This window comes from Hemiscyllium ocellatum, chromosome 17, assembly GCF_020745735.1.
Source record: "Hemiscyllium ocellatum isolate sHemOce1 chromosome 17, sHemOce1.pat.X.cur, whole genome shotgun sequence".
Taxonomy (NCBI): Eukaryota; Metazoa; Chordata; class Chondrichthyes; order Orectolobiformes; family Hemiscylliidae; genus Hemiscyllium; species Hemiscyllium ocellatum.
This window is the reverse complement of record NC_083417.1, coordinates 61,064,445-61,078,290: the sequence shown is the minus strand read 5'-3', so window position 1 is coordinate 61,078,290 and position 13,846 is coordinate 61,064,445. Positions and strand designations below refer to the sequence as shown.

At 39.2% G+C, this 13,846-nt stretch overlaps 1 protein-coding gene across 2 annotated transcripts in view; it reads left to right on the top strand.

Moving 5' to 3' along the window:
* The window catches only part of pdpr (pyruvate dehydrogenase phosphatase regulatory subunit), a 50,642-nt gene continuing 36,796 nt past the window's right edge, over positions 1-13,846 (top strand). Inside the window, exons 1-4 of one of the 2 annotated variants that reach the window (XM_060837812.1) lie at positions 1-93; positions 1,633-1,931; positions 4,868-5,001; positions 5,848-5,929. In XM_060837812.1, coding sequence (XP_060693795.1) covers positions 1,669-1,931; positions 4,868-5,001; positions 5,848-5,929 — 479 coding nt within the window. In that variant the 5' untranslated portion in view covers positions 1-93; positions 1,633-1,668. Of the gene's footprint in view, positions 180-1,632; positions 1,932-4,867; positions 5,002-5,847; positions 5,930-13,846 lie in introns of both variants that reach the window. The other variant, XM_060837811.1, reaches the window with a different exon arrangement.

Sequence of the window (13,846 nt, the reverse complement as noted above, 5' to 3'; positions counted from 1 at the left end):
CACGTCCTGTAGGTAGAGGCTTGGCTAGGCCCGGCCTGGCCGCTGGTAGCCCCTTGGATGTGCTCAGGGGCTGAGGCTGTCGGTGAGCGGCAGGTACACGTCCCCATAAACACGCACACACACCGCCGCCGCCAGCAATCGCGGCCTCGGCTAGTGAACCCTTGGGCCCGGTTTCCCTGGTGAGTGAGAGACCAGCCCAGAGGAGGTGAAGGGTGCCCGGTCTGGCGGAGGAGGAGGCCGGGGTCAGTGTGAAGGGCAGCGGCTGGGAGGAGGGAGGGAGGACGGACCGGGGATACCGCCGGCCTGGAACCTCTGCGAGTTTGGACCTTGTCGCCCGAAGCAACTCCATTCGGGGTTGGGTTGACGAGCTGCCTTCCGTCAAAAGGATGCCGTTCGGCCCCTTGTCTCAATGCTGGACCTCTCGCTTCACCTAAGTGTCAATCCCCTGACTTTTCCCTGTGATTCTGCTAATTCTTCCTATTCAAGCGATGATCCAATTGCCCTTTGAAAACCTTAACCAATGCTTTGCTGTTCCTAACTATTTGCTATGTGAGCAAGGTTATCTTCTTGTCACTTGCTGTTTTTCACACTTACTAGAAATTTGTATCCTTAGGTTTGCAATCCTTCCACAAATGGGGATAGTTTCTCCCTATCTATCTGACCCAGACTGCTGATGGTTTTGAGAACTTTATCAAATCTACTCTCGACCTTGTCCAGGAAGAGCAGCCCCAACATCCCCAATCTTTCTCTAAGAAAAGTTCCTCATACGTGGGGCTGTACTCCTGAATCATTTCAGTACTGCCTCTCAAAACTTCGCACCCTAAAGTGATACCCCCAGAACTGGGTGTAATACTCTGGTTGAGGCTTGAATAATGTAACTTTCTCACTTTTGTATTCAGTGCTCTTATTAGTGAAGATGAGGATGTTGCATATTCTTAACAACAGTCTTGAACTGCCCTCATCAAAGATTGATGCACTTATACATCGAGATTGATCTGCTTCTGCATCCCCTTCGGATTTGTGCTCTTTGCTGCATAATACTTATGTTCTTCTTACAAAATGAACTTTCTGAATTATCCTCATCATGGATACAGACGTAGTATCTTCTGTATGTTTTGAATTTTTTTAATATTCCTGATGCTGCGTAAGGTAAACAAATAAATGAGGTTGACAGTGTCTTTTCACTTTACTAGGTTTTTTATAGAATCGGTCAATATCTCACAGCTGAGTTTGTATCACATTGAAAAGTACCATGTTTTCTTAGATGAATACTTCATTTGGAGTGCTGTATAGACTTGTTTTAGTTTCAAACCCGCAATGTCCTCATTTCTCTCTACCTCTGCAACCTCTTTCAGTTTTCTGAAGTACAGGGATTGCACTCCTCCAACACTGTCCACTTCCTTTGCTCAACCAATTCTGGTCATGTATCAGCCTACAGTCAAGAATTGCTTTCTCACTCTTCCTTTTAAGACTAACTCACTGTCTGCCCCTTTGCTCACAGCATTAATTACATCTCAATCTGCATCAGTATTTGTCCGTTGATGCGCCTTGGGATGCTGTATTCAGTTAAAGTTGTAGAAATGCAAGTTGTTCTTAGTCTATGTATCTAGAATTTGTATTTTGCTATTTTAGATACTATTTATCCTGTTGGCTCGCTCTTGGTGAATCATGAGGAGCTGCTCTGTACCTAAGCGGAGCTGCCTTTTGGCTGAGATGTTCCCTCGGCTACTGTCAGATGTCATCTGCCCTTCACAATGCCATTTGCCCAAGACCTGTCGGCGGCGAAGCTCAACAGCACCCGTTTCGAATGTGAGGCCATTACCTTCTCAGGCTCATGTTGTGATCTGTGGAGGAGGGATTGTAGGGTCATCAGTGGCATATCACCTCTCCAAACTGGGCTGGACGGATGTCGTATTACTGGAGCAAGGGCGGTAAGCACTGATCAAAGGCTGTCAAAGTATTTGGTGAACATATTTTTGTTATCTAATTCTCTAAAGGTAGTTTAAATTAAATGAATTATGATAATTCTGATACCTTTAAAGTGAGGAAAGAAAATCAACAAGGCATGCAATCTGCCATACAATACTTCAATGTAATTGTAACGCTGTTTATATAAGAACAGGTTCAGTTTTGTCCTGTTGGGCTGTAGATTTGCACTTGAGCAATAACTACTTGAATGAACTTATAAAGTGTGTTAGTGCTTTTGGGAAATGTGCATTTCTTGGAGTGGATGGAACAAAATTTTTTAAAAATCAGAGATTCAAAGGAAAGTGTACATCATACACTCAATAATGCCAGTGTTTTACATCCTTTTTGTTATCATTCCAATTCAGATACTGCAGTGGAGGTGAAGTAAGGAGGAGGAAGCAATTATAAATGCAAATGCATTCTTTCTGTCTAGAACAGTCTGAGGATGTTAATAATGTGACATTCTGCGTGCGTTGTGATTTCTAATCCTCTCCCCGATTTATCTTGTATGTGGATGGTTTTGGAATTCACACCAGGGCACCACCAGCAAGTGATGTATCACAATGAGGAATTGGGAAACTGGCAAACTCCTCCTTCGCCCTGATCCAACTCTAGTTTTGTCCCAGGCCTCCCTTCATTTAGTGGGATAGAGATGGTTTCTGATGCTGTCATCACTGTGATTGGCTTCCCTCTTTTTGCTTTTAACCTTCTCTCAGATGATGGCAAGAAACATTTTTATTTTCTTTAGCACATAGCTGAACCACTTCAATTGAACGTGTTAACCAGATCAGAAATGAAGGCAAACTAATTCCAAGGTTTTCCTGAGTAAAATAAAGCAACGTTTTATTAAACCAGCGTCAGAGAAGAAAAATGCAACATATAAAACATTAACATCACCCGAGTAATGAGCTTAAAAAGAGCAGTTGCAGTTTTTTCTGAATTCTTAAGTTGCAGGAGTGAATCCTGAGGTCCACTGTTTAGTTTTTCTTTGAGAGCAGTGAAGATGGCAGGTTTCTTGGCAAAATGTTGCATTTTCATTTGGCGTTGACATTTACAGTTGAGAGAGTCTCCCAATTCTTGAATTTACATTGTTTTTTCCTTACCTCTGTCCTACGACCCAGACTTAGCTGTTGATATGTCTGTTTGTACATCACCACTCTGCTATTGTTTTTCAAAACTGTGTTATTTGCAGCCAAACTTCCATCTCAATGTATAACTTCCAAAAAGATATGAATCAACCCTGATCTGAGTTTAGTGTCCCTTAAGATTAGATTCCCTACAGTATGGAAACAGGCCCTTCGGCTCAACAATTCCATACCGACCCTCCGAAGAGTAACCCACCCAGACCCATTCCCCATGTTCACCCCTGACTATGGGCAGTTTAGCATGACCAATTCACCTAACCTGCACATCTTTGGATTGTGGGAGGAAACCGGAACATCCGGAGAAAACCCATGCAGACACGGGGAGAATGTGTAAGCTCCACACAGTCGGTTACCCAAGGCAGGAATTGAACCTGGATCCCTGCACTGTGTGGCAGCAGTGCTAACTACTGATCCACCATGCTGCCTGATATTGTCAACTTCATCAGCCTGTTCACAGATGTTAAGTCATACATCAAGGGCAGGTGAGATTTGAACTTGGGTCTCTGGCTCAGAGGTAGGGATACTACCAGTACACCACAAGAGTCCTTGCTGTCCTTTTTTGACATTGCTAATTTTTCTCAGATTGTTCCTCATTACCTTTTGGTTTGACAAGCTTGGCCGAACTTTGTCAGCTGATCATAACAGCTACTTTGGGTCAGTATTTATCCTCTGTTATCCAATTTTTATTCCATGAAGGTCTCATGTTCAAATCATAGGGACATAGGAACAGGAGTGGGCCATTCAGCCCCTCAAGCCTATTCCAGCATTTGATGAGGTCATGGCTGGTTTGTGGCCTAACTCCATATATCATCCTTTGGCTCATATCCCTTCATACTTTGCTTAACAAAAATTATCTATCTCAGATTTAAGCATCCACTGCTGTTTGTGAAAGTGGAGAATTCAACTCATCAATTCCCATTCGTTTGTGTAGAAGTGCTTCCTCATATCTCCACTAAATGGTCTGGTCATAATTCCCTCATTCTAGAATGAAATTAGATCATGGAAGTGAAATATTAACAACCTTGGTTTTCCAACATCCTAATTTCTTTTCATTTTCCTTATTAACTTAGACCTGTTAATATCATAACTGAGAGTATGTAGATTCAAGAAAATATCATGCAGTCATTTTATGTGCAACAAACTTTGTTTGAACTGGCACCTTAAGAAGCAGCACTCAAACTGGCAAGTTTTATACCTAAACTACCACAAAGTTTACTGTATTATCGTGATCTCCATGATGTTTGAGTAGTTAGTTGAGGGTGCAATTGAAATAGGATTAGATTTTATTGTCATTTGTACTCAAGTACAGGGGTACAGTGAAAAGTGTGCAATGTTGCCTTTCTTAGTGCTATCTTAGGTACACATATACCTAGGTACAAAATCTTAAATACACAGTAGAAAAATAAGGAAGTTCAGTGTTACAATCTCTCTGCTAGTAAGGTTTACTGAAGACAAAATTAATATTGAAGTGATTTATGCTGTAAATAAAGTAAAACAGTATTGTGTATCCCACCTTGCATAGCATTTCTATTATTGAGTGTGTGTTTTTACATTCAGTAAGTAGACCTTTTGATCATCTGGCACACTCATGATCTCATAGGTGTTGGTTCATAAAAAGTTTGTTATATTATCATATATGAGTGGCCTCTTGAATGTACCATGGCATAGGAGTGAAGGAAGGTGGTCGTGACAGATGTGATAATTCCAGCATTGATACCCTCTATCATCTCCCTTGGTTTTGTTGATGTTAATAGGTTAGCCGCAGGAACTACACGACTCTGTGGCGGCATTGTCAGCACGGTCAAGCACATCAGCATAGAAACAAAGATGGCTGACTATTCAAACAAACTTTATCAGCAGTTGGAGCAAGAAACTGGAGTCCAGACAGGTAAGAATTTTGCAATTGCTTGTTTTTCCTGTGGGTTGGACCATACAAATGCCATACATTTTGATGTCTTGGGCAGGAGTGCTTTAATAGATCATAATTGATGAACTGGATTAACTGCTCATTTATCAAAGCTCTTCAACTATATTTGCAACAGGGAATGGTTATAATGTATTTGTGTTTACCTGAGGAGTGGTTACAGTCTTTACTTTGCCATGTTTACTTAGGAAACAGTGAGAGTTACTATTGACCTGGAAAGGGTCAGTATGGTGCTTGCCTGTTGACATGAGTGAATTTCAAGCCATTAGATAAATAAGTTAAATGGGCTTAAAATTATTTACACTCATTTGAGTCACCAATATTAATACTTCAAGGTTCCAGATACTTGATCAAAGAATTTATGCTGAAATTCCAGTGTAATACTGAGGCTGTGCTGCACTGTTGCTGGTACTGTCTTCAGGATGATGAGATAAAGCAGTCAGTTTTCTGAGGAAAAAAAGATGAACACTGGAACTGAGAAGAGCCATTGTTCTGGCCAATATGTATCCTTCAGTGAGAATATCGGATTGCGATTGCTTTTCTCTGTGGAGTCTACAATGTATGAGTTGACTGCACAGTATCTTATATAGTAATGATGACTGCATTTGAAAATGTCTTTTGACTGTAGAGTGCTTGACAATGTCTGAAGTTGTGCCATTATAAATGCAATTTTCTTTCTATGGGGAGCGGTTCGTTTCTGTTTACATGTGTACGTGGGTGGTTATAACATTTGCAAGTTGTGCATCAATAAAGCACACAGTGAATGTGGACAGAACTGTAGCTTAAACTAGGTCCACTTGTATTTACCAGGTTACATTCAGACTGGTTCAATCTCACTGGCTCATACTCAGGACAGGCTCATATCGCTGCGACGTCTTGTCTCACGATTACAGTAAGTAAAATTGATTTCAGACCTGTAAGAATTAATTTGAAGTCCCTTTGGACAGTTTGTTCAGTGATTTGAAGGAGACTTCATATTTATAACAATTCCTTTATTTAAGCATAAGTGAAAGTTGTTACATAAAATATTTGAGCTTCAGGGTCCTTGAATATTTTTCAAGCAGGTGGATAGGCTCTTGTTAGGCAGGGAAGTCAAAGATTATGAGAGGTAGATGGGATCCTGGAATTTGAAACTCAAACAGTTGGACCATTGAATTTGCAGAACAGGATTAAAGGGATGCGTCATCTCTTTCTGCTCATATTTTATATACATGTAGGTATGATACGCCAAATAATCACACGTTTGCTGAAACCTTTCGATGATGACTTTCTAGCCACTTGAGTGATAGCAATCAATGATTTTTTTATTTGGAATGAATGAATGATTTTTATTGTCACGTGTATTTTAGTGAGAAAACAGTAAAATACAGCGAAAAGCTTTTCTCTTGTTGCCATGATCCAGCATAACTTTGAATAGTTTTAAGCATAAGAAGAAAATGGAAAGATATAGCTTAAAGAGAGTCCATCAATTCTGAGCCAGTTCATCATCAATGATACCTGCGCCACTATCCCTTCTCCACTGCCCTGTCTCTGGCTACGTGGAACCAATGATTTCTAAAGGAAATTGCTTGGATACTTGAAGGAAATAAACTTGCAGGCCTCCGTTGATCAAGTAGGGGGATAGGAATGATCGATTGAATCAATACCAATTCCCTGTGGATTAATGGGCTGAATAGCTTCCTAATGTACAGTAATTGACTCTATAAATCCTACAAGGCTTGGTGGTTTCACATTAAATATTTATTTGCCAGCAGTTTCAATATCTCTTCTTCTCAAGCACTCTGTCTGAGAAGGTAGTGACTCCCATGAATGGGTTAAGGTTACTTCTTTGACAGGTAAATCTTGGAGTAAAAAATGAGGTCTGCAGATGCCGGAGATCACAGCTGAAAATGTGTTGCTGGTTAAAGCACAGCAGGTTAGGCAGCATCCAAGGAATAGGAAATTCGACGTTTCGGGCATAAGCCCTTCCTGATGAAGGGCTTATGCCCGAAACGTCGAATTTCCTATTCCTTGGATGCTGCCTAACCTGCTGTGCTTTAACCAGCAACACATTTTCAACAGGTAAATCTTGGAATCTAAATCTTCACCATACTGTGACATTTGACACCTAACATCCTCAGTTAAGTTTGTAAATTCTTAAACCTGAGGGTTTCTTGCTGACACAGTCAACCACCAAGCAGTCTGGGAAACCATGGGTCCCTGTTTTTATCAAGGAGGATAGAGAATCCATTATAACATTGCTTAAGAGCCCAAGGGGTTTGTTTTCAGCGTGTGATTTTCTTATGTCACTGTGAGCAAAGATCCAGTTAAAAACTTAAATGACATGATACAAAATATTTTGCTTGTTTAATTTTTAAAAAAACTGTCAAAGGTTTTTAGATTTGTGACGTTTAGTGTAAATTAAGCCATGTCAGCTTTCAATAAATGCACCAAGTGCCAATTTACCTTTTTGTCTCTAGCCTTTGTACCTTTTAAAATAGCTTTTACAATAAATTTAAACTCTTATGTCCAGATTTTGAAACACAAACCATGATGGCACAAAAATACTACCTTTTTTTAATCCCTCCCAATGAATTAAGAATCAGTTTTTAAAATTACCAGAATTATTACCATCGCTACTAAGAACTTTTTCAGACCATTGCCAAATTATTGTATAGCAGTTGCATTCTCCTTCATTCACACATATCAATGCCAACAGGATAATTCAAGAATTGCTTTGAACCCCGTTCAGTGTTTGTCATTCATCAAAAAAGTTAAATTTTTGATTTGTATGTTTGATGGTCTCATGTTTGGAATCAGTGATCCTGAAACAACTTAAAACTAAACTCAGTAAGCAGTTTTTACAATTTATTAGGTTATTTAATATCTACTAGCAGATTTTTTAAAAAAATTAAACACAAATCGAACTCATTCTTCAAGTGTCTTTCCAAATGATTATAATATGGCTGAAGAAATGGCTAACCTTTAGAGATTTAAAAAAAACTGCAGCCATAGCCAAGGGGATCAAAGCAGACATACAATTATTTTAAAGAGATAGTATACTGAAATCTTGCTGCTGTCAGCAGGACGGATGGGATCCTTCCTCTTCTCCTTTAAACACAGAATAATTTCGGTCGCTGTGATCTGATTTTCAATGTCTGCTGTTTGCTACCTAACCTCATTTGGAAAAAGCCGATTTATAATTGTGACACATTAGTTACCTTTCTGAGACCTATGTAAAGGGCAATGTAATCAGTCAACAAATTTCTATCTACTCTATAGGTTCTCTAATATCTTAAACTTTTCAATTCAAAAGATCCAGACAAGGAATACAGCTAACATTTGTGCAATTTCTGTCCTTGCAATTTAATAATTGAATTCAGTAAGCCATGCTGCACTCCCTTTGACTCCATAACATACGTTCTAAAGTGTGCTTTAGAACATGGCTTTGTACAGCTTAAGAATGACTTCTAACCTTGAGCCATAAAGCTCAAAGTTTCATGTGCAAATCACATCCTTAGATATATGTCTGTTCATTATTTTAGATTCCCCTTCAAAAACTTCAGTCAGATTCATCAGGCATGGCCCAATCCATGCTGGCAGTCACTGTCCAGCTGAATATTGCCTTGAAATTCAGTCACCCTATCCTTAATTGTAGATGATGGTAATTTTCAAACAAGAAATGTTAGGTTAACTGCTCTGCAATTATTTTCTTTTGTACCAAGTATTTTCAACCCCTCCAGAGTTAAAGTGATGATACCCTGTCACCTGCACCATTCAAACATTCAGTGCAAAAAAAATGAAACAATGGGGCTGTTTTCCCTGGAGCATCAGAGGCTGAGGAGTGACTTTATAGAGGTTTATAAAATCATGAGGGGCATGGATAGGGTAAATAGACAAGGTCTTTTCCCTGGGGTGGGAGAGTCGAGAACTAGAGGGCATAGGTTTAGGGTGAGAGGGGAAAGATATAAAAGAGACCTAAGGGACACATTTTTTTGCGCAGAGGGTGGTGTGTGTATGGAATGAGCTGCCGGAGGAAGTGGTGGAGATTGGTACAATTGCAACACTTAAACAGCATCTGGATGAATTTATGAATAGGAAGGGTTTACAGGGATATGGGCCAGATACTGGCAAGTGGGACTAGATTAGGTTGGGATATTTGGTCGGCATGAACGAGTTGGACGAAAGGCTCTATTTCTGTGCTGTACATCTCTATGACTCTAATCAGTTGCTGTTGGCCAAGTGAGTAACCAAGGTGATACTGAAATTTGGTCATTTTGATGTTGCCTATACCTTTCAGGCATTTTTTTCATTGTTGATTAGCTTACTGTAAATGATTTAAAACAATTTTGCCAATTGACCATATTTCCTTTTGTTGGAAACTCTAAAACATGGGGTCACTATTTAAAAGTAATTCGTCACCCATTAAGACAGAAATGAAAAAATTGTTTTCTCCATGGGTGGGGAATTATCAAATCAGCCAGCATCGTTTTGAATGGGGGAATCGGGCATGAGAGGCTGAGTGATCTATTTCTGTTATTAAATTTAAAGTTCATATCCACTTAATCTATCAATATCTTATTGTAGCTTTTTACTTCAGTCTGTGTTAATTACAATACCTTGTGTCTTTGTGTCATCAGTAATAGTACTTTGTAACATTCAAATTGGTTTAAAATATATTTGCAAGTCTTCAATTGAAACTGCATAAACCTGTATTTTAAAACTCTGAATTAATTATGAAGATTTTGAAGAGTTCAAATTCAGTTTCTACAAGGTGATTGTAACTTCACAGTTGAAATTAGTCTTTTAAAACGTTTTCTTTGCCTTTTACAGTTAACTGAATAAACAACAGTCAAAAACTCATAGCATCTCGAATATTAAATGTAATTCACAATTTTCTAATTCATTTCAATTTAAAATTGTACAATGTGCTCAATTAATCATATTCATTCTTCTATGCACCTTGGAAATATTGATCCATTTAATTGTGTTGCTGGCAAAGGATGTATTTCTGATGAAAAGAAAACCATAACTTTATAAACATTCAAAGTGAGGAGACTTACACAAACTAAAATTCCTGGAATTTCCTTTCAGTCAGTAATTTTTTGTGTTTCATTTTCTTGGCACAAAAGCAGGTTGTAGTTCAGCGCTGGTTTCGACTCAAGTATTTTTTTCACATTTTTAACTGTTCAGTTCGCTTTAGTTCTCTAATTCTCTGCTCTTTATTTTTATCTGCTGAGATGTGAGAGCCACTGGAATTGGGTTAGCATTCACCATTCCTGCTTTCTGGTTGCTGGCCTCCTTCTTTTTCCCCTTGGTCTCTCTCATTGCTCTGAGAATTTTTATCATTCTGCTGAAGGCAAACATGATCTGCATATTATAGCAGCAGCCTGCTGTTACTTTTCTTGCTTTTGTCTGGAGTTACTTGGCGCTGGTTCCAGCCTTTCGATCTGAGTCACCTTTTGAATTGCTGGAAAGAGGCCATTGTTATCTGTCACACACACCATCTTGCATTTCTTAGTTTTCAACACTGTGTATGCCATCCCTATCTGTCAATTTTTGATAAGAGACTAGGCCACAACTGCTCTGAAATGACCAAGTCTGCCACATGAACTTTTCAAATTTTTAAAATGTTGTTTGTTTGACTCTATCTTCCTGAATGAATTTCCCTAATTGTTCTGATGCTCGTAGAGTCATACAGCATGGAAACAGACCCTTGAATCCAACTTTGAGCTGACCAGGATTACAGTGCAAGGTATTTTCCTGCAAAGTGATGGTCCATGATTGTTTGGCAGTCTCATACAAACAAGTGTTGTCCATTTTGTCTTTTGAGCCTGCTCCTCCATTCTAAATGTATGGCTGATCTGCCTCAATGCCATTTCCTGCACTAACCCCAGATTCCTCAATGTCAGTAGTATCTGTAAAAATTAATGATCTCTATCTTGGGCATGTTCATTGACTGAGCTTTCACAATCCTCAAGGCTACACGTTTAATCTTGAAATCAACTTTGAGCTGACCTGACTTCCCAATCTGACCTCATTCTGTTTGCCAGCATTTGGCTCATAAAACCTATAAACCCTTCCTATGCATGTACCCATCCTGATGCCTTTTAAATATTATAATTGTAACCACCTCCACCACTTCCTCTGGCAGCTCATTCCATACAAGCACTACTCCCTACGAGAAAAAGTTACCACTCAGGTCCTTTTGTTATGGACCAAACCAATCCCCTTCAAAACATGTCAAGGAGATAGTCTGGACAGTATTTTTTTTTCTTATTTTTAAAGGCAAATGCCAGGCGTTGCATTCCAGATGCAATTCGATTAGACAAACTATCAGGCTTGAAGCAAAACACATTTTATTCATACACTATAGTTAAAATACAGACAAAATAACAATAAAAGAATTGGCTTAACTGTCAGTCTATCAAAATACTTAATAAAATAATAAACTGCCCATTAACTGTTCCAATATAGTAGTATCCCATAAACACATTTTTGGCAAAGGCAAAGTCAGTCAAATAGATTGTCTCACATGTAACTCTAACAGCAGGAATAGAATCCCAGATTTTAACTGCAACAGAGAGAGAGGAAAAACAGTTTCTACACCCAGCAACTGCTACTGAAAGCTAAATTAAAAATCCTGGTTCTGTGGGAGCCTGACCCCAGCCATTCAAGTTGTTTCCATTGTTCCACCTTTTTTTTTAAGAAATTCCAAGGCCTCACGAACTGTTTACTGGCTCTGAACAGACAGCTCTGTACCTCTGTCTCAACCTCTCTTTATTAGACGAAAAGGACAAAATATTCCTCTTCAAGCCATAGTATTTTCACACTTTTTAAATCTTTCTCCTCGCACCTTAAACTGATAACCTCTAGTTTTGGACTCCCCCATCCTCAGAAAAAGACTTTGGCTATTCACCCTATCCATGCCCTTCATGATTTTATAAACCTCTATAAGGTTACCTCTCAACATCTTACACTCCAGTGAAAAAGCCCCAGCCTATTCAGCCTCTCCCTATAACTCAAACTCTCCATTCCTGGCAACATCCTTGTAAATCGTTTCTGCACCCTCACAATTTTAACAATACCTTCCTGTAGAAGGGCAACCAGAATTGTATGCATTATCCTCAAAGTGGCCTCACCAGTGTTCTGTACAGCTGCAACGTGACGTCCCCTTGAAAGTTTTCTTTCCTTAACTGACAAGGATCCTATTTAGACTGAAATATGTCAAGGACTATTAGTCAGCTCTGGGTAGGTCACTGTGTTTGGGCTACCTTTGTTCTGTCTTTTGGACAGGATCATAGCTGACTTCATGTTTTATCCAAGCATAAATGAAACTTGATGCACCTTGGTATTTAAGCATAAGCTTACAAAGTAGAAATGAAAATCCGTCATTGATCTTTTGGTTGTAGGCGTGGCCTGATCCTCATTTCTCCCACTGACACATTGACCCCCATTTGGATCAGCGTCTCCTCTGGCTCTACTACACTGAGAATGGCCTGACCCTTCTAGGATAATATTTTCCAAACTTGTTCCTGATGTGGCATCATCTTACTATTCATAAATTTGTGTGACCCCCCCCAAAGTGGGAGTGGGTGGAGGGTGGATGGAAGAGTTGTTGAATGGGTAGTTGGGTTGTCATTGAGTAGAGGCAAATGATTTTATATAAAATAGATTTGAAGACTTCCATAAACCTTGGCGACAAGAATCATGCATGCGAGTAATGGAGTTTTTTTGTGCCAAACATTGGGCTGGGGTGTCCCACTATTTGCCATTACACTCATTCAAAATATCTGCTCCATTTTAAACACATCCTAGAAGTCCCTGTTTAATCAATTAGAGAATTGAAATAAAGATTGATCAGGGCAGCACAAAGCTGAATCATTGACAAACCAGTTGCCATTGCAAAAAGCACAGGTCAGAATAACATAGGAAAATGTACATCCACATAGCTGTTAAGGAACGAAAGATTTGCATATTAATAGCTCTTTTTACAAACATTGGACATTTGAAAATGTTTTATAGCCAAGAGAGTACTTTTTTACAACAGAAATTATAATATGGGAAATGCATAGACAATTTACGTTTAGTAAACCCATTGATGTTGATTTAAAGGATGAATATTGGCCAGGACATTGGGAGTGGCTCTCCTGTTGTTCTTCAAAATAGTGTATTGAGTGTGAGTTTTAAAGTTCTCATATTACTATCACAATAGATGCTCCCCTATATTCATAGCTAATTGATCGTGAATGTGTTACATTTGCACCAGTCTGTGATAAGAATAGGCACAGATCTTTGAAAAATCTTATTGTGGCACAACAATTCTTTCAGTATAATCTTGAATGCACAGTCCTAAATAGGTAACTTCACGAACACACTCTGCTAAACTTTTGATTTAGTTGTGCATTTCCCTTTGGTAAGGGAAAGAGGACAATTGTATTTCCCACGGTCACACTTGTATAAGTAATTGGATTAAATGGTGTTCAAACAAAGCACATCTGTCTCAGCTGTAGAGCTCTGTGGGTCATGGGAGGAGCTGAAAGCAGATGTCCAACTGTTGGGAAACAATTCAAAGAACTCTGGCGTAGTGAACATGTTAGGTTAGGTCAGCAATTGTTGAAGTTTAGGAGGATGCAACTGAGAGGATTGGATGGGTATGTATAGTGCATGTACACAATTTCAAGATTTACAAAATAGGGCAAACTGAGTCCAGTTTATAATCAACCTGGGACGTGGACAATTGCTTCAAATACAGGAGAAGCCAGTAAAATTTGAAATGGAGCAGAAAGAGATATCTAACTTCTACTGGACAGTAATATACAAAAACAAA